Source organism: Anomaloglossus baeobatrachus, chromosome 12 (genome assembly GCF_048569485.1).
Source record: "Anomaloglossus baeobatrachus isolate aAnoBae1 chromosome 12, aAnoBae1.hap1, whole genome shotgun sequence".
In the NCBI taxonomy this organism is placed as follows: Eukaryota; Metazoa; Chordata; class Amphibia; order Anura; family Aromobatidae; genus Anomaloglossus; species Anomaloglossus baeobatrachus.
In genome coordinates this window covers 143,882,648-143,900,736 of record NC_134364.1, presented here as the reverse complement: position 1 = coordinate 143,900,736, position 18,089 = coordinate 143,882,648, and the positions used below count along the sequence as shown (strand labels likewise).

The 18,089-nt window shown below is 55.6% G+C and overlaps 1 protein-coding gene across 8 annotated transcripts in view; it reads right to left on the bottom strand.

The window, feature by feature from the left end:
• Window positions 1-18,089, bottom strand: part of ENTREP3 (endosomal transmembrane epsin interactor 3) — a 283,486-nt gene that overhangs the window by 10,715 nt on the left and 254,682 nt on the right. For 7 of the 8 annotated variants that reach the window (XM_075329675.1, XM_075329678.1, XM_075329679.1 and 4 more), the window contains 6 exons: window positions 7,496-7,606; window positions 7,289-7,414; window positions 7,025-7,132; window positions 6,778-6,938; window positions 6,583-6,682; window positions 6,425-6,509 (listed from right to left, as the gene is read on the bottom strand). In XM_075329675.1, coding sequence (XP_075185790.1) covers window positions 6,425-6,509; window positions 6,583-6,682; window positions 6,778-6,938; window positions 7,025-7,132; window positions 7,289-7,414; window positions 7,496-7,606 — 691 coding nt within the window. Of the gene's footprint in view, window positions 1-6,424; window positions 6,510-6,582; window positions 6,683-6,777; window positions 6,939-7,024; window positions 7,133-7,288; window positions 7,607-18,089 lie in introns of all 8 variants that reach the window. The other variant, XM_075329677.1, reaches the window with a different exon arrangement.

The following is an 18,089-nucleotide window of genomic DNA, read 5'->3' as shown; positions in this document are numbered from 1 at the left end:
GCGGGCGACAGACCGAGCGGGTGACAGACCGAGCGAGCGGGCGACAGACCGAGCAAGCGGGCGACAGACCGAGCAAGCGGGCGACAGACCGAGCGACAGACAGAGAGAGCAAGCGGGCGACAGACAGAGTGAGTAACAGACAGAGAGAGCAAGTGGGCGACAGACAGAGCGAGCGACAGACAGAGCGAGCGGGCGACAACCAGAGCGAGCGGGCGACAACCAGAGCGAGCAGGCGACACAGAGCGAGCAGGCGACAGCCAGAGCGAGCGGGCGACAGCCAGAGCGAGCGACAGCCAGAGCGAGCGAGCGGGCGACAGTCAGAGCAAGCGGGCGACAGTCAGAGCGAGCGGGCAACAGCCAGAGCGAGCGGGCGACAGCCAAACCGAACGAGCGGGCGACAGACAGAGCGAGCGGGCGACAGACAGAGCAAGTGAGCAAGCAACAGACAAAGCGAGCAAGCGACAGACAAAGCGAGCAAGCGGGCGACAGACAGAGCGAGCAACAGACAAAGTGAGCAAGCGGGCGACAGACAGAGCGAGCAAGTGTGCGACAGACAGAGCAAGCAAGCGACAGAAAGTGAGCAAGCGGGCGACAGAAAGCGAGCAAGCGGCGACAGACAGAGCGAGCAACAGACAAAGTGAGCAAGCGGGCGACAGACAGAGCGAGCAAGCGGGCGACAGACAGAGCGAGCGGGCGACTGAGCTGGGGACAAAGCGAGCGGGGCGACAGAGCGAGCGACAGAGCGAGCGACAGACCGAGCGAGCGGGCGACAGACCGAGCGACAGACAGAGAGAGCAAGCGGGCGACAGACAGAGCGAGCGACAGACAGAGAGAGCAAGTGGGCGACAGACAGAGCGAGCGACAGACAGCCAGAGCGGGCGACAGACAGAGCGAGCGGGCGACAACCAGAGCGAGCGGGCGACAACCAGAGCAAGCGGGCGACAGACAGAGTGAGCGTGCGTCAGACAGAGCGAGCGAGCGGGCGACAGACAGAGCGGGCGACAGACAGAGCGAGCGGGCGACAGCCAGAGCGAGCGGGCGACAGCCAGAGCGAGCAGGCGACACAGAGCGAGCGGGCGACAGCCAGAGCGAGCGGGCGACAGCCAGAGCGAGCGGGCGACAGCCAAACCGAACGAGCGGGCGACAGACAGAGCAAGTGAGCAAGCGACAGACAAAGCGAGCAAGCGACAGACAAAGCGAGCAAGCGGGCAACAGACAGAGCGGGCAACAGCCAGACAGCGAGCGAGCGGGCGACAGCGAGCGAGCGGGCGACAGCCAGAGCAAGCGGGCGACAGACAGCGCGAGCGGGCGACAGCCAGAGCGGGCGACAGACAGAGCGAGCGGGCGACAGACAGAGCGGGCGACAGCCAGACAGCGAGCGAGCGGGCGACCGCGAGCGAGCGGGCGACAGCCAGAGCGAGCGGGCGACAGACAGCGCGAGCGGGCGACAGCCAGAGCGGGCGACAGACAGAGCGAGCGGGCGACAACCAGAGCAGGCGACAGACAGAGCGAGCGGGCGACAGACAGAGCGGGCGACAGACAAACCGAACGAGCGGGCGACAGACAGAGCAAGTGAGCAAGCGACAGACAAAGTGATCAAGCGACAGACAAAGTGAGCAAGCGGGCGACAGACAGAGCGGGCGACAGACAGAGTGAGCGGGCGACAGACAATGCGGGCGACAGAGCGATCGAGCGGGCGACAGAGCGAGCAAACGGGCGACAGAGCGAGCGGGTGACAAAGCAAGCGAGCGGGCGACAGAGCGAGCGGGCGACAGCCAGAGCGAAGTGGGCGACAGCCAGAGCGGGCAGGCGACAGACAGGGCGGGCGACAGACAGAGCGGGCGACAGACAGAGCGGGCGACAGACAGCCAGAGCGGGCGACAGACAGAGCGAGCGGGCGACAACCAGAGCGAGCGGGCGACAGCCAGAGCGAGCAGGCGACAGACAGAGCGGGCGACAGACAGAGCGAGCGGGCGACAGTCAGAGCGAGCGGGTGACAGCCAGAGCGAGCGGGCGACAGCCAAACCGAACGAGCGGGCGACAGACAGAGCAAGTGAGCAAGCGACAGACAAAGCGAGCAAGCGACAGACAAACCGAGCAAGCGACAGACAGAGCGAGCAAGCGACAGACAGAGCGAGCAAGCGGGCGACAGACAGAGCGGGCGACAGCCAGACAGCGAGCGAGCGGGCGACAGCCAGAGCGAGCGGGCGACAGACCGCGCGAGCGGGCGACAGCCAGAGCGGGCGACAGACAGAGCGAGCGACAGACAGAGCGAGCGGGCGACAACCAGAGCGGGCGACAGACAGAGCGAGCGGGCGACAGACAGAGCGGGCGACAGACAAACCGAACGAGCGGGCGACAGACAGAGCAAGTGAGCAAGCGACAGACAAAGCGATCAAGCGACAGACAAAGTGAGCAAGCGGGCGACAGACAGAGCGGGCGACAGACAGAGTGAGCGGGCGACAGACAATGCGGGTGACAGAGCGATCGAGCGGGCGACAGAGCGAGCGAACGGGCGACAGAGCGAGCGGGTGACAAAGCAAGCGAGCGGGCGACAGAGCGAGCGGGTGACAGCCAGAGCGAGCGGGCGACAGCCAGAGTGGGCAGGCGACAGACAGGGCGGCGACAGACAGGGCGGGCAACAGACAGAGCAAGCAAGCGGGTGACAGACAAAGTGAGCAAGCGGGCGACAGACAGAGCGAGCAAGCGGGCGACAGACAGAGCGAGCAAGCGGGCGACAGACAGAGCGAGCAAGTGTGCGACAGACAGAGCGAGCGGGCGACTGAGCGGGGGACAAAGCGACGCGGGCGACAGAGCGAGCGACAGAGCGAGCGGGCGACAGAGCGAGCGGGCGACAGACCGAGCGAGCGGGCGACAGACCGAGCGAGCGGGCGACAGACCGAGCAAGCGGGCGACAGACCGAGCGACAGACAGAGAGAGCAAGCGGGCGACAGACAGAGTGAGTGACAGACAGAGAGAGCAAGTGGGCGACAGACAGAGCGAGCGACAGACAGAGCGAGCGGGCGACAACCAGAGCGAGCGGGCGACAACCAGAGCGAGCAGGCGACACAGAGCGAGCGGGCGACAGCCAGAGCGAGCGGGCGACAGCCAGAGCGAGCGACAGCCAGAGCGAGCGAGCGGGCGACAGTCAGAGCAAGCGGGCGACAGTCAGAGCGAGCGGGCGACAGCCAGAGCGAGCGGGCGACAGCCAAACCGAACGAGCGGGCGACAGACAGAGCGAGCGGGCGACAGACAGAGCAAGTGAGCAAGCGACAGACAAAGCGAGCAAGCGACAGACAAAGCGAGCAAGCGGGCGACAGACAGAGCGAGCGACAGACAAAGTGAGCAAGCGGGCGACAGACAGAGCGAGCAAGTGTGCGACAGACAGAGCAAGCAAGCGACAGAAAGTGAGCAAGCGGGCGACAGAAAGCGAGCAAGCGGCGACAGAAAGCGAGCAAGCGGGCGACAGACAGAGCGAGCGGGCGACTGAGCTGGGGACAAAGCGATGCGGGCGACAGAGCGAATGACAGAGCGAGCGACAGACCGAGCAAGCGGGCGACAGACCGAGCGACAGACAGAGAGAGCAAGCGGGCGACACACAGAGCGAGCGACAGACAGAGAGAGCAAGTGGGCGACAGACAGAGGGAACGACAGACAGCCAGAGCGGGCGACAGACAGAGCGAGCGGGCGACAACCAGAGCGAGCGGGCGACAACCAGAGCAAGCGGGCGACAGACAGAGTGAGCGTGCGTCAGACAGAGCGAGCAGGCCACAGCCAGAGCGAGCGGGCGACAGACAGAGCGGGCGACAGACAGAGCGAGCGGGCGTCAGCCAGAGCGAGCGGGCGACAGCCAGAGCGGGCGACAGTCAGAGCGAGCGGGCGACAGCCAGAGCGAACGGGCGACAGCCAAACCGAACGAGCGGGCGACAGACAGAGCAAGTGAGCAAGCGACAGACAAAGCGAGCAAGCGACAGACAAAGCGAGCAAGCGACAGACAAAGCGAGCAAGCGGGTGATAGACAGAGCGGGCGACAGCCAGACAGCGAGCGAAGCGGGCGACAGCGAGCGAGCGGGCGATAGCCAGAGCGAGCGGGCGACAGACAGCGCGAGCGGGCGACAGCCAGAGTGGGCGACAGACAGAGCGAGCGGGCGACAGACAGAGTGGGAGACAGACAAACCGAACGAGCGGGCGACAGACAGAGCAAGTGAGCAAGCGACAGACAAAGCGATCAAGCGACAGACAAAGTGAGCAAGCGGGCGACAGACAGAGCGGGCGACAGACAGAGTGAGCGGGCGACAGACAATGCGGGCGACAGAGCGATCGAGCGGGCGACAGAGCGAGCGAACGGGCGACAGAGCGAGCGGGTGACAAAGCAAGCGAGCAAGCGACAGAGCGAGCGGGTGACAGCCAGAGCGAGCGGGCGACAGCCAGAGCGGGCAGGCGACAGACAGGGCGGGCGACAGACAGGGCGGGCAACAGACAGAGCAACCAAGCGGGTGACAGACAAAGTGAGCAAGTGGGCGACAGACAGAGCGAGCAAGCGGGCGACAGACAGAGCGAGCAAGTGTGCGACAGACAGAGCGAGCAAGCGAGCAAGCGGGCAACAGACAGAGCAAGCGGGCGACAGACAGAGCGAGCGGGGCGACTGAGCGGGGGACAAAGCGAGCGGGGCGAAAGAGCGAGCGGGCGACAGAGCGAGCGGGCGACAGACCGAGCGAGCGGGCGACAGACCGAGCGAGCGGGCGACAGACCGAGCGACAGACAGAGAGAGCAAGCGGGCGACAGACAGAGTGAGCGACAGACAGAGCAAGCGGGCGACAACCAGAGCGAGCGGGCGACAACCAGAGCTAGCAGGCGACACAGAGCGAGCGGGCGACAGCCAGAGCGAGCGGGCGACAGCCAGAGCGAGCGAGCGGGCGACAGTCAGAGCGAGCGGGCGACAGTCAGAGCGAGCGGGGCGACAGCCAAACCGAACGAGCGGGCGACAGACAGAGCGAGCGGGCGACAGACAGAGCAAGTGAGCAAGCGACAGACAAAGCGAGCAAGCGACAGACAAAGCGAGCAAGCGGGCGACAGACAGAGTGAGCGGGCGACAGACAATGCGGGCGACAGAGCGATCGAGCGGGCGACAGAGCGAGCGAACGGGCGACAGAGCGAGCGGGTGACAAAGCAAGCGAGCGGGCGACAGAGCGAGCGGGCGACAGCCAGAGCGGGCAGGCGACAGACAGGGCGGGCGACAGACAGAGCGGGCGGGCAACAGACAGAGCAAGCAAGCGGGTGACAGACAAAGTGAGCAAGCGGGCGACCGACAGAGCGAGCAAGTGAGCGACAGAAAGTGAGCAAGCGGGCGACAGAAAGCGAGCAAGCGGCGACAGAAAGCGAGCAAGCGGGAGACAGACAGAGCGAGCAAGCGGGCGACAGACAGATCGAGCGGGCGACTGAGCGGGGGACAAAGCGAGCGGGCGACAGAGCGGGCGACAGAGCGAGCGGGCGACAGAGCGAGCGGGCGACAGACAGAGCGAGCGGGCGACAGACCGAGCGACAGACAGAGAGAGCAAGTGGGCGACAGACAAAGCGAGCGAGCGGGCGACAGACAGAGCGTGCAAGCGGGCGACAGACAGAGCGAGCAAGTGGGCGACAGACAGAGCGAGCAAGCGGGCGACAGAGCAAGCAAGCGGGTGACAGACAAAGCGAACAAGCGGGCGACAGACAGAGCGAGCAAGCCGGCGACAGACAGAGCGAGCAAGTGTGCAACAGACAGAGTGCGCAACAGACTTTAATATTGCTCAGTAAGTAGGTCTGTATGATCTCCTGTGTTCACTATGCACCACCATATTTCTCTCCAGAGTCCGTGCCCCCCACCCTTACCACCTACGCCCACTCACCATTACCACCACATTTTCTCTCTGGTCCGTGCTCCCCACCGTTATCTCTACCCACTCACCATTACCACTACATTTTCTCTCCGGTCCATGCTGCCCACCGTTATCTCTACCCACTCACCATTACCACTACATTTTCTCTCCGGTCCATGCTGCCCACCGTTATATCTGCCCACTCACCATTACCACCACATTTTCTCTCTCCTGTCCGTGCCCCCCACCGTTATCTCTACCCACTCACCATTACCACCACATTTTCTCTCTCCTGTCCGTGCCCCCCACTGTTATCTCTGCCCACTCACCATTACCACCACATTTTCTCTCTCCTGTCCGTGCCCCCCACCGTTATCTCTACCCACTCACCATTACCACCATATTTTCTCTCTCCTGTCCGTGCCCCCCACCGTTATCTCTACCCACTCACCATTACCATCACATTTTCCCTCTGGTCTGTGCTCCCCACAGTTATCACTGCCCACTCACCGTTACCACCACATTCTCTCTCCAGTCTGTGCCCCCCACCGTTATCTCTGCCCACTCACCATTACCACTATGACCAGTGGAGCCAATTCTGTCTGACAGGCTGAGACAGGACTCTTCATTCCCTTGAGCATCATACAATGTGGCCTATGGAAATACAGAAGAGGAATATTAACCTAGCAGTGAGGAGGACCCCTTTGCAGCCAGTAACACCTCCTACCTGGCTGTCCTCCCGGATTCCCATCACACTCTCGTACGAGGGGGGAAAGTCTGGTGGGTACAGAGGGATGGGGCTGTCCATGGAGCCATTATAGGTGATGCTGCAAAGACCAGTGGACAGGATGGTTAACAGCGGTAACACTATGGGACTGGGCCTCTGTTAGTTACTCCTGGTGCCTTCTATGGATGAGCGTACCTTTGAGCGTCAGTCTCTGAGCTGCAGGTGTATTCTGGTGGATAATATGGTGGTGGAGGAACAGGGGGCACGAACTCCTCACACTCGATCATGCGCTGCAGGATCATGTCTTGGGGAGAGAAGCACTCAAGGTTGACAGAAGTGGATCTCTGCGAGGCCAGCTTGGGATAAAAGCAAAGACAGGTGAGAATGGCAGCGCTGGCAGCTGACGATGTTGGTGTGTCTGCACTCGTGGTACAGAACTTACGACATGGGTGACATCCAATGAGAATATCTGAATGCAGCAGATGACAGCGGATAAGGTGCAGATGATTGTGGAAAAGATGGTGAGGCCACAGACACTAAACAACAGGTCCTAGGACACACAGAGAATGGGTAGTAAGAAAAAGAAACCACCACTACAGACGGCACTGGACTGCGGCCAAAAGAAAAGCCAGAGCACTAGAGGTATCATCCAGAGGTAGAAAGGCAGAATCCAGAGCTCACCACACACTGTGCCACCATCACCTACCTTTAGAGCAACGCGGATGCTGTCACATTGGTGGTTGGGGTACAGGGTCAGCTTCTCCAGCTCTCTGCAGTCAGGCAACGCTTCCTGAGAGCCGACTGGATGGCAGCAAATACACCAGTTGTTCTCCTGAATAAAAGAGGCCAGTAAATGAGAATCGCAATCTAATGCCCCGGTATTAAAGTGGGAGCCAGCAGAGCATGCACTCACCTTCTTACAGGAGGTAAAGGATTTCACCAGCTGCCCATTCTGGCAGGAGAGGATGGAGCCCGCCAAGCTGAGCATTACACTCAGGGCACTCACCAGGGTAAACGCAGTCACCTGAAAAAAGGGCTCTACTTTAATTTAAAGTAATTAGTAATTTTGAAGATTACTACAACTCCCCGATATGAGATTTTACACTCGCACTTCCAGTATCAATCGCCAGTTCCCAACCGGTCACTATGCACCATTCTGTGGCTTCTTGTCCATCAGGTCACACTGTTGTAACCATATACATATTAGCAAATCTAAGAAAAGCTTAATCAATTATAACAACTTATCATCCTATCCAAAAGAATATACCTGGAAGTGAGACCGCTGCCACCCCCAGCTACCCTGAGGAGTAGTGTGCATGAGATAACTAGGGCCCCCAAACATCAACAACTTTAACCAACCCTGTAAATAGGTGATCAGTATTTATGGTTGGTCTCCCATTATCCTACCCAGTGCTTCACCTCTCTACGTCTCTTCCCTGTGTGGCACCCAACTTGTCCTCTCCAGAGTGTTACACCACCCTACTGGTCAGCTCCATAATGCTGGACCACCCTACATCTCCCCATCTGGCTACCACCCTACTCGTCCTGTCCACAGTACTTCACCGCCCTACATCTCCTCATCTGGCTACCACCTTATCTGTCAACTTTAAAGTGCTGCACCACCCTACAACTGCTCATCTGGCTACCACCTTATCTGTCCTCTCCCCTGTGTTGCACCACCTACATCTCCCCATCTGGCTACCCCCATACCAATCCTCTCCACAATGCTGCACCACCCTACATTTCCTCATCTGGCTACACCCATACCAATCCTCTCCACAATGCTGCACCTCCTTGCAACTCCCCATCTGGCTACCACCATACCAAACTTCTCCACAGTGCTGCACCACCCTACAACTCCCCATCTGGCTACCACCCTATCTACCCTCTCCATAGTGCTGCACCGCCCTACATTTTCCCATGTGGCTACCACCCTACCTGTCCTCCACAGCTCTACAACTCCCCATCTGGCTACCACCTTCCCTGTCCTCTCTACAGTGCAACACCACCGTACATCTTCCAATCTGGCTACCACCTTACCCATCCTCTGCATAGTGCTGCACCACCCTACATGTCTTCATCTGGCTACCACCCTACCCGTTCTCTCCACAGTGCTGCACAGTCCTACATCTCATCTGGCTACCATATACCATACTACCTGTCCTTCCTCAGTGCTGCACCACTCTACATCTCCCTATCTGGCTACCACTCTACATGTCCTCTTCACTGTACCATACTGCCCTACATCTCCCCATCTGGCGACTACCCTACCCGTCTTCTCCAGAGTGCTGTGGCACCACATGACTCATCTGGCTATCACCCTACCTATCACCCTACCCATCCTTTACAAAGTGCCAGTCCGCCCTAAAGCTGCTAATATGGATACCACCCCCCTCGTACTCCACGTTCTACCAGTGGTCTAACATCCCCTATTATCCAAACCTCCTGCTCCCATCTGCAGGACTTCTCTTGTGCTGAACTAATTGTCTAGAATGCATCTCAGAGGATCTAGTTCAGTGTAAAGGGTGCTTTACATGCTGCGACATCGCTACCGATATATCATCGGGGTCACGTCAGTGACGCACATCCGGCGCCGGTAACGACATTGCAGCGTGTGACACCAAGGAGCAACGATCAACGATCGCAAAATCGTCCAAAAACGGTGATCGTTGACACGTCGCTCCTTTCCTTAAGGCCGCTTTACATGCTGCGATCTCGCTAGCGAGATCGCTAGCGTGCGTACCCGCCCCTATCGATTGTGCATCACGGGCAAATCGCTGCCCGTGGCGCACAAAATCGCTCGGACCCGTCACACTACTTACCTGCCTAGCGACGTCGCTGTGAGCGGCAAACCGCCTCCTTTCTAAAGGGTGCTTTACACGCTGCGACATCGCTAGCGATTGCTAGCGATGTCGAGCGCGATAGCACCCACCCCCGTCGTTGGTGCGACATTTGGTGCTCGCTGCCGTAGCGAACATTATCGCTACGACAGCGTCATACACACATACCTTGTCAGCGACGTCGCTGTGACCGCCGAACAATCCCTCCCTCAAGGGGGAGGTGCGTTCGGCGTCATAGCGACGTCACTGCGGCGTCACTAAGCGGCCGGCCAATAGAAGCGGAGGGGCGGAGATGAGCGGGACGTCACATCCCACCCACCTCCTTCCTTCTGCATTGCCGGTGGATGCAGGTAAGGAGATGTTCGGTGTTCCTGCGGTGTCACACACAGTGATGTGTGCTGCCGCAGGAACCTGTGGCAGCAGTGATATTAAGGAAAGGAGTGACGTGTCAACGATCACCGTTTTTGAACGATTTTGCAATCGTTGATCGTCGCTCCTTGGTGTCACACACTGCGATGTCGCTACCGGCGCCGGATGTGCGTCACTAACGACGTGACCCCGACGATATATCGGTAGCGATGTCGCAGCGTGTAAAGCACCCTTAAGGGGGCGGTTCGTTCGGCGTCACAGCGACGTCACTAAGCAACCACCCAATAGAAGCGGAGGAGCGGAGATGAGCGGGACGTAACATCCCGCCCACCTCCTTCCTTCCTCATTGCCGGCGGCCGCAGGTAAGGTGAGGTTCCTCGTTCCTGCGGTGTCACACATAGCAATGTGTGCTGCCGCAGGAACAACGAACAACATCCTACCTGCAGCAGCAACGATAATTGGGAATAGGGGAGCATGTCAACGATTAACGATTTTGCATGATTTCACGACCATCTTCGATCGCACGTAGGTGTCACACGCAACGACATCGCTAATGCAACCGGATGTGCGTCACGAATTCCGTGACCCCAACGACATCGCTTTAGCGATGTCGCTACGTGTAAAGCGGTCTTTAATATCATTGCTGCTGCAGGTACGATGTTGTTTGTCGTTCCTGCGGCAGCACACATCGCTATGTATGACACCGCAGGAACGACGAACATTATTATTATTATTATTTATTATTATAGCGCCATTTATTCCATGGTGCTTTACAGTGAAAGAGGGTATACATTCAACAATCATTCACAGTACAAAACAGACTGGTATAGGAGGAGAGAGGACCCTACCTGCAAGGGCTCACAGTCTATAGGGAATGGGTGATGGTACAATAGGTGAGGACAGAGCTAGTTGCACAGTGGTCTACTGGACTGAGGGCTATTGTAGGTTGAAGGCTTGTTGGAAGAGATGGATCTTGATGTTCCTCTTGAAGCTTTCCACGGTAGGGGAGAGTCTGATTTGCTGAGGTAGAGCGTTCCAGAGTATGGGGGAGGCACGGGAGAAATCTTGTACGCGATTGTGGGAAGAGGAGATAAGAGAGGAGTAGAGAAGGAGATCTTGTGAGGATCTGAGGTTGCGTGCGGGTAGGTACTGAACATCTCCTTACTTGCGTCTACCGGCAATGCGGAAGGAAGGAGGTGGGCGGGATGTTACGTCCAACTCATCTCCGCCCCTCCGCTTCTATATGACGGCCACATAGTGACGTCGCGGTGACGTCGCTGTGACGCTGAACACACCTCCACCTTGAAGGAGGGATTGTTCGGCGGTCACAGCGACGTCGCCACACAGGTATGTGCGTGTGATGCTGCCGTAGCGATAATGTTCGCTACGACAGCGATCACCAAATATCGCACATACGATGTGGGCGGGTGCTATCGCGCTCGACATCGCTAGCAATCGCTAGCGATGTCGCAGCGTGTAAAGCACCCTTAAGTGTATATATTGGCAACAATTTATTAATACTGGCATTCACACAGGTGTTTATGAGGGGCCATGCTGGAGAAAGATGCCCCTGATTCATGTGTAAGACCTGTTAACATTTATTTATATATATATATATATATATATATATATATATATATATATATATATATATATATATATGTTAAAAGACTGTTTGGTGGACTTCCTTGTGTTATGCTGCCACCTGCTGTCAAAACAGAGAACAGCGGGAAAAAGTCCTGCTGCTCAAGTGACTTGATTGAGTCTGGAACAGGAGGAGGAGGAGTCTACATGTGGCTGTTTGGCAGAGAGGAGTGTGCTGGAGTGGGCTGTAAGATAGAAGGCCTCAGTCTGCCCTGTTTTTCCGAGTTCCAAGTACCTCAGAGTGTTGCGTGGTGTCCCCCCCAAGACACAGATCCAAAGAGGCTGGATGTGGAGCGAGGAGCCAGACAGCACGTGCAAATTACAAAATTACAGATCCAAAGAGGCTGGATGTGGAGCGAGGAGCCAGGCAGCATGTGCAAGTTACAGACCCAGGACAAAGACTGAACTTTAGAGGTGTCTGCCAGCGGAATACGGGCCCCAACGGTGACGAGGTACCCCACGCTGAAACCTGCAGTTAAGTGTGCACACTACTTTTAGTTAGGGACAGATAGGAAAAGACTCTGCACTGTGTTATACGAGTAAGGTAACAAGGACTCTGCGTTTTTTTGTTTAATAAGGATTTCTGTGTTTTGCTTTTGGGAGTACAATCTGAGGCTTCCTACCCTTGACAAGTTATTCAAAGTAGTTGTATGTATATTGCATTATCTCTACTGCTGTGCACATTCCCGCTTTTCTCCCCTTCCCACACTTTTCCTCTACCTGTGTTGTGCAATACATTATTAAATTTGCATTGATTAACCCCCGTGGTTCCGTGCAGTCCTTGCGTATCCCGTTACCTGCAGGTTATTACATATGGCGTAGTCGGCAGGCTACGCAGGCTGGTACGGAACAATGGACGGACAGGGGGGTGTCGCTGATGGAGGTGTACTAATACAACCTGATGGGGGAATACCAGCAAGGCAGCTGTCACTTGGGGCTATGCTGACCCATATACCAAAATTTACTGGCAACAATGTACCTCTCCATGACTGGGCGCAGAGAGTGTGGGGCATGTTGAGAGTAGCAGGAGTGACTGCAGAAAATCAAGGGGAGATACTGTTGATTGCCCTTGAAGGCCATGCTCAAGAGACTATTTTATTGCACCCTGAGAGTGAACGAAAGACGTTAGAGCAGGTGGTGAAGATTCTTGAGAGAGTGTATGGCGGGAAACCAGAAGCAGGAGATTTACAGGTGCAACTGTTCTACAGGCTGCAGGGTGAAGAAGAAGGTCTGCCACAGTATGCAAATGCACTCCAGAGAATAATGAGACAAATGCTTACAGCAGAGCCAGAGCTAGCACAAACCCCCGGTTATGCTGACCGTACCCTGCGAGATCAATTCCTCCGCGGATTACATAACCCCAAGATCAAAGGTGCCCTCCGTGAACGGCTCAGGGTAGAAAAAAAACTAACTTTCCAGGAAATATTGGAAGAAGCAGTCTCCCGCACACAAACTGAAAATTGCGACCCGCAGAACACCTTGGGTGAAGTTTGTATGCATAAGGTAGTCCCGGGTGAGAAAAAACGAGAACCGAGCCAACTTGAGGCTAAAGTGGATCAGTTACAAGAGACTGTTACTGCTCTACAAGAGTTGCTGAAGAATATGCAAGCCCCGGCGTCAGAAGTAAGAACGACAGCACCGCGATCAAATACCCGCACGCATACCTATCAAGAAGAGAGGGGACAGATCGAGGAGAGACGACCGAGACCCGCTGGAGACTACCAGTGTTGGAACTGTGGAAATCAGAACCATTTATTCCGACACTGTCCGGAGAGGAAGACGTCGCAAGAAAGACCGCCGTTAAACTAGTGCCTCCCTCCATGGATGGGCACATGGTGGGGAGACCAACTGAGCTTAGAGAAAACCAACGCCCTGAAGATATAGCAGCCTGCACGCCGACGATCACGGCCGAATTTGAAGGGAAAGAAGTAAAATGCCTGATGGATACTGGGTCCCAAGTGACCACCATGCCAGAACAGTTCTTCTACCAACATTTTGGACAAACTGTATCCATTGACAAAGGGGCACTTATCAAACTGAGGGCTGCAAACAATCTTCCCATTTCGGTTGTAGGGGTCGTGTGGATGAACATACATGCCTGTGGCCAGAACTTAGGCAAAAAAGGGATTGTGTTAACGGAGGGCCGGTACGACAGAGAGGTGCCAGCTATCGTGGGCATGAACGTCCTGAAAGAATTAGACCAGTTGCTCTTCAACAAGGGGGGCTGTGATTACTGGAAGACGACAGTTGCTAACAGGCCTGCCCAAATGGTCTTCCAACACCTTATCCGTGCCCGAGGACTGTGGAAGAATGGTGGGAGCCGCTACCCGGTGGGGAGGGTTCGAGTCCCAAGACAGACAACAATTACTCTACCTCCAAATCGTGAGACAGTCCTCACCTTGCCAGTCGGGGCCCACCGTACACTCGAGGGGATGGAGGTGTTGGTGGAGCCTTACCGTGGTGAAGAGAACGGAGACGAACCGTTGGTGGCTCGCACTTTAGCAACAGTAAGAAATGGAAGGGTCCCTTTCCGTTGCGTGAACACCGGTGAACAGGCCTACACCTTGACCTCGGGAGTTGTTCTGGCCCATGTCTACCTGGCGCCTGAAGAGGTGGCGGCTGCAGAATCGATTGAATTGCAGCCCATGGCAGGGGAAGCCTGGACTTGGGCTCTTTCTATGGAAAGAAAAGAGAAACCCACTGATCAATGGAACAGTCGCGTCATCTTAGGGCAGATGGGAGTGGACCTGAGCCCCTTCGATTCTGAGCAAGCCCAAGCCATAGAGGACTTTACTTGGGAGAATCAAGCCACGTTCTCCCGTCACGCAGAAGATTTCGGCTGTACTGACAAGATTCAGCACGAAATACCCACAGGAGATGCCCCACCGATCAGGGAAAGGTACAGGCAAATACCCCCAAAGTACTACCAAGAGGTAAAAGAGCTTTTGGCGCAGATGCTGAAGAGCGGGGTGGTAAGAGAAAGTCAGAGTCCATGGGCTGCCCCAATCGTGCTGGTCAAGAAAAAGGATGGGTCTACCCGCTTCTGTGTTGACTACCGCAAGCTTAATGGATGCACGGTTCGTGATTCCTACCCTCTGCCCCGGATAGAGGAGTCCCTGTCGGCGTTGGGAAAGGCACGTTACTTCTCCTCCCTCGATCTGGCCAGCGGATATTGGCAGGTCCCTGTGGCAGAGAAAGACAAGGCCAAGACCGCATTTATTGTACCCATGGGACTCTTCGAATTCAATCGCATGCCGTTTGGACTAAGTAATGCCCCAGGAACTTTTCAGCGCCTCATGGAAAGTTGCCTTGGAGACATGAACTTCGAGGCCACATTGATTTACCTGGACGACATAGTAGTGTATTCTGCAACCTTTGAGAAACATCTAGAAAACCTGGGCCAAGTGTTTCAGCGGTTACGGGCCCATGGGCTTAAACTAAAACCAAAAAAATGTCGGATCTTTCAGGAAGAGATTGAATATCTCGGACACAAGGTGTCGGAAGCCGGCATACAGCCCTCCGATGGGAAAGTGAGAGCAGTGCTACAATGGCCCACACCCAGCACAGTGCGGGAGGTTCGAGCTTTCCTGAGGCTAGCCGGTTATTACCGTCGCTTTATCAAAGATTTCGCGAAGGAGGCAGAACCTTTGCACGAATTGCTCCGAGGCACTGCGAAAGGACCAAAAGCACAGAAAATTTGCTGGGGACCAAGACAAGCAGAAGCCTTACACCGATTGAAAGAGGCCTTGGTTAGTGCCCCTGTGCTTGCCTATGCAGACTATAACCTCCCCTTTCGGTTGTATACAGACGCGAGCCTCTACGGCCTGGGTGCAGTACTGGCCCAGGTACAGAATGGTACTGAACGGGTGATTGCATATGGAAGTCGGACGTTGCGAGAAGCTGAGCGCAACCCCGAGAATTACAGTTCCTTTCGGTTGGAGTTACTGGCACTAGTATGGGCAATAACCGAAAGGTTCTCGGAATATCTCACGGGAGCTCAAATTGAAGTCTATACGGATAATAACCCCCTGGCTCACATCTCCACCGCCAAACTGGGAGCAATGGAACAGAGGTGGCTGGCACGACTCTCCAGATACAATTATCATGTGCAGTACCGCTCTAAGCATGAAAATCAGAATGCGGATGCCCTTTCTCGTGTTACCACCGAAGCCCCAGTGGGGGAGAGAGATGAACAGTTGGAGGAAGACGAAATTCCGGACTTTAGTAAATTCACCGCTCAAGTGGTAGAGGCTCGTATGCTGGAAATTACGTCGGGCACGACATCACGCCTGCTTGGCCAAACCAGAGAGGAATGGGTGAAAATCCAGTCATCTGACCCAGAACTGCTTCAAGTGAAAGAGTGGGTGATCCAGCAGCGCAAGCCTAGAAAGGAAATACGGGCCACGCTGTCGCACGTGGCCCTCCAGATTCTCAGCCAGTGGGATAAGCTGTCGGTGCAAGAAGGGATGCTGTATCGGAAGGTGCACCTAGCTACAGAGTTGGAAGTACGGTGGCAAGTAGTGATACCCCAGAAGATGGCAGTACCATTGGCCCGAGAGGCGCATGAGAAGGGAGCCCATTTCGGACCGGACAAGACTTACCAGTGGTTGCAAAGAATAGTATACTGTCCTCAGATGCTTCGGGCAGTAGAGAAGGCCTGTAAACTGTGCCGTTCCTGCGAGTTAAGTAAGGCTCCTCCACAGCAAGCACCAGTACAGACTATTGTAACCAAAGAGCCGTTGGAAGTACTCATGATCGATTATCTCAAGATTGGCCACTCCCACCGGGGCTATCAGTTCTGCCTTGTGATGACAGATCACTTCTCCAAATTTGCGGTGGTGACGCCCACCAGAGATCAGACGGCTGAATCAGCTGCTCGAGCCATCAGTGATGACTTTATCCGGGTGTACGGCTGCCCCAAAAGAATACATTCTGACCAAGGAGCTTGCTTTCAGGGCAGTGTCATGAGAGAGCTGCAAAGGATTTACGGAATGCAGAAGTCAAGGACTACGCCTTATCATCCACAGGGCAATGGAGCCTGCGAGAGATTTAACCGGACCCTCCTACAAATGCTACGCACGTTGGAGGATGATCGTAAGAATCACTGGCCCGGCTATCTCGCAGAACTCGTGTGGGCGTACAATAATCATGTCCACTCCACCACTGGGTACACCCCATACGTGCTACTGTTTGGAAGAGCCGGAAGAGGCATTGAAGAGCTGAACCTAGCTCCCCCCGAGATCAGTGAAGGTCAGAGCGTAGGTTCCTGGGTTGATTGTCACCGTCGACGGCTGGAGACTATCCATCGAATTGTCACCAAGCGGTTGCAAGAAAAGACACAACCGCAGCGGAAACCTGTGTGTGAAACCCCGTTCTTACCAGGAGACAGAGTACTAGTTGCAGAGAAACACCCGAGACACAAGTTGAGCGAGCGCTGGAAAACAGAGCCGTACATTGTGATCAGAAGAATCTCGCCCCATGGATCAGTATACGAAGTGAGAGGCGAGCAAAGAGGCGGCACCCTCATCGTAATATGCTGAGGCCCTGCTATTCAGAAGACAGGACCAGACAAAGTACCTCGGAGACGGTGCCCGTGCCTGTTCCTGTTACCTTCGAAGAGGGCTCTGACGATGAAGAATGGTGGCGGGCCCCGACCAACCCAGCAGACTGGGAGAGATCCACACCCCCATCCGTTCAATACACAGGTGCCACCCCTGCAGAGCAGGAGTCACTAATCTCCAGAGATGGGGACAGGAATACTGTACTCCCTGATACGGCGCCGACGTCTGGCGAGTTAGCTGTGGTGCCACGCCGGACTGAGCGGGCTAATGCTGGTATTCCCCCTGATCGGTACTTGGCAGATGAATTTGTGTGTTCTGTCACTGAATCCTGTTTTATGACATTGGCTCCCAAGCAACAGGTTGTGAAGCAGGGCAGGAGTTGCCACCGTGTGCCCCTTTGCAGAGTGCCTCAGGAGTGTATCGGCCGGGACGGCCGAGGTTAAAGAGGGGGGGAAATGTAAGACCTGTTAACATTTATTTATATACAGTTAGGTCCAGAAATATTTGGACAGTGACACAAGTTTTGTTATTTTAGCTGTTTACAAAAACATGTTCAGAAATACAATTATATATATATAATATGGGCTGAAAGTGCACACTCCCAGCTGCAATATGAGAGTTTTCACATCCAAATCGGAGAAAGGGTTTAGGAATCATAGCTCTGTAATGCATAGCCTCCTCTTTTTAAAGGGACCAAAAGTAATTGGACAAGGGACTCTAAGGGCTGCAATTAACTCTGAAGGCGTCTCCCTCGTTAACCTGTAATCAATGAAGTAGTTAAAAGGTCTGGGGTTGATTACAGGTGTGTGGTTTTGCATTTGGAAGCTGTTGCTGTGACCAGACAACATCCGGTCTAAGGAACTCTCAATTGAGGTGAAGCAGAACATCCTGAGGCTGAAAAAAAAAGAAAAAATCCATGAGAGAGATAGCAGACATGCTTGGAGTAGCAAAATCAACAGTCGGGTACATTCTGAGAAAAAAGGAATTGACTGGTGAGCTTGGGAACTCAAAAAGGCCTGGGCGTCCACGGATGACAACAGTGGTAGATGATCGCCGCATACTTTCTTTGGTGAAAAAGAACCCGTTCACAACA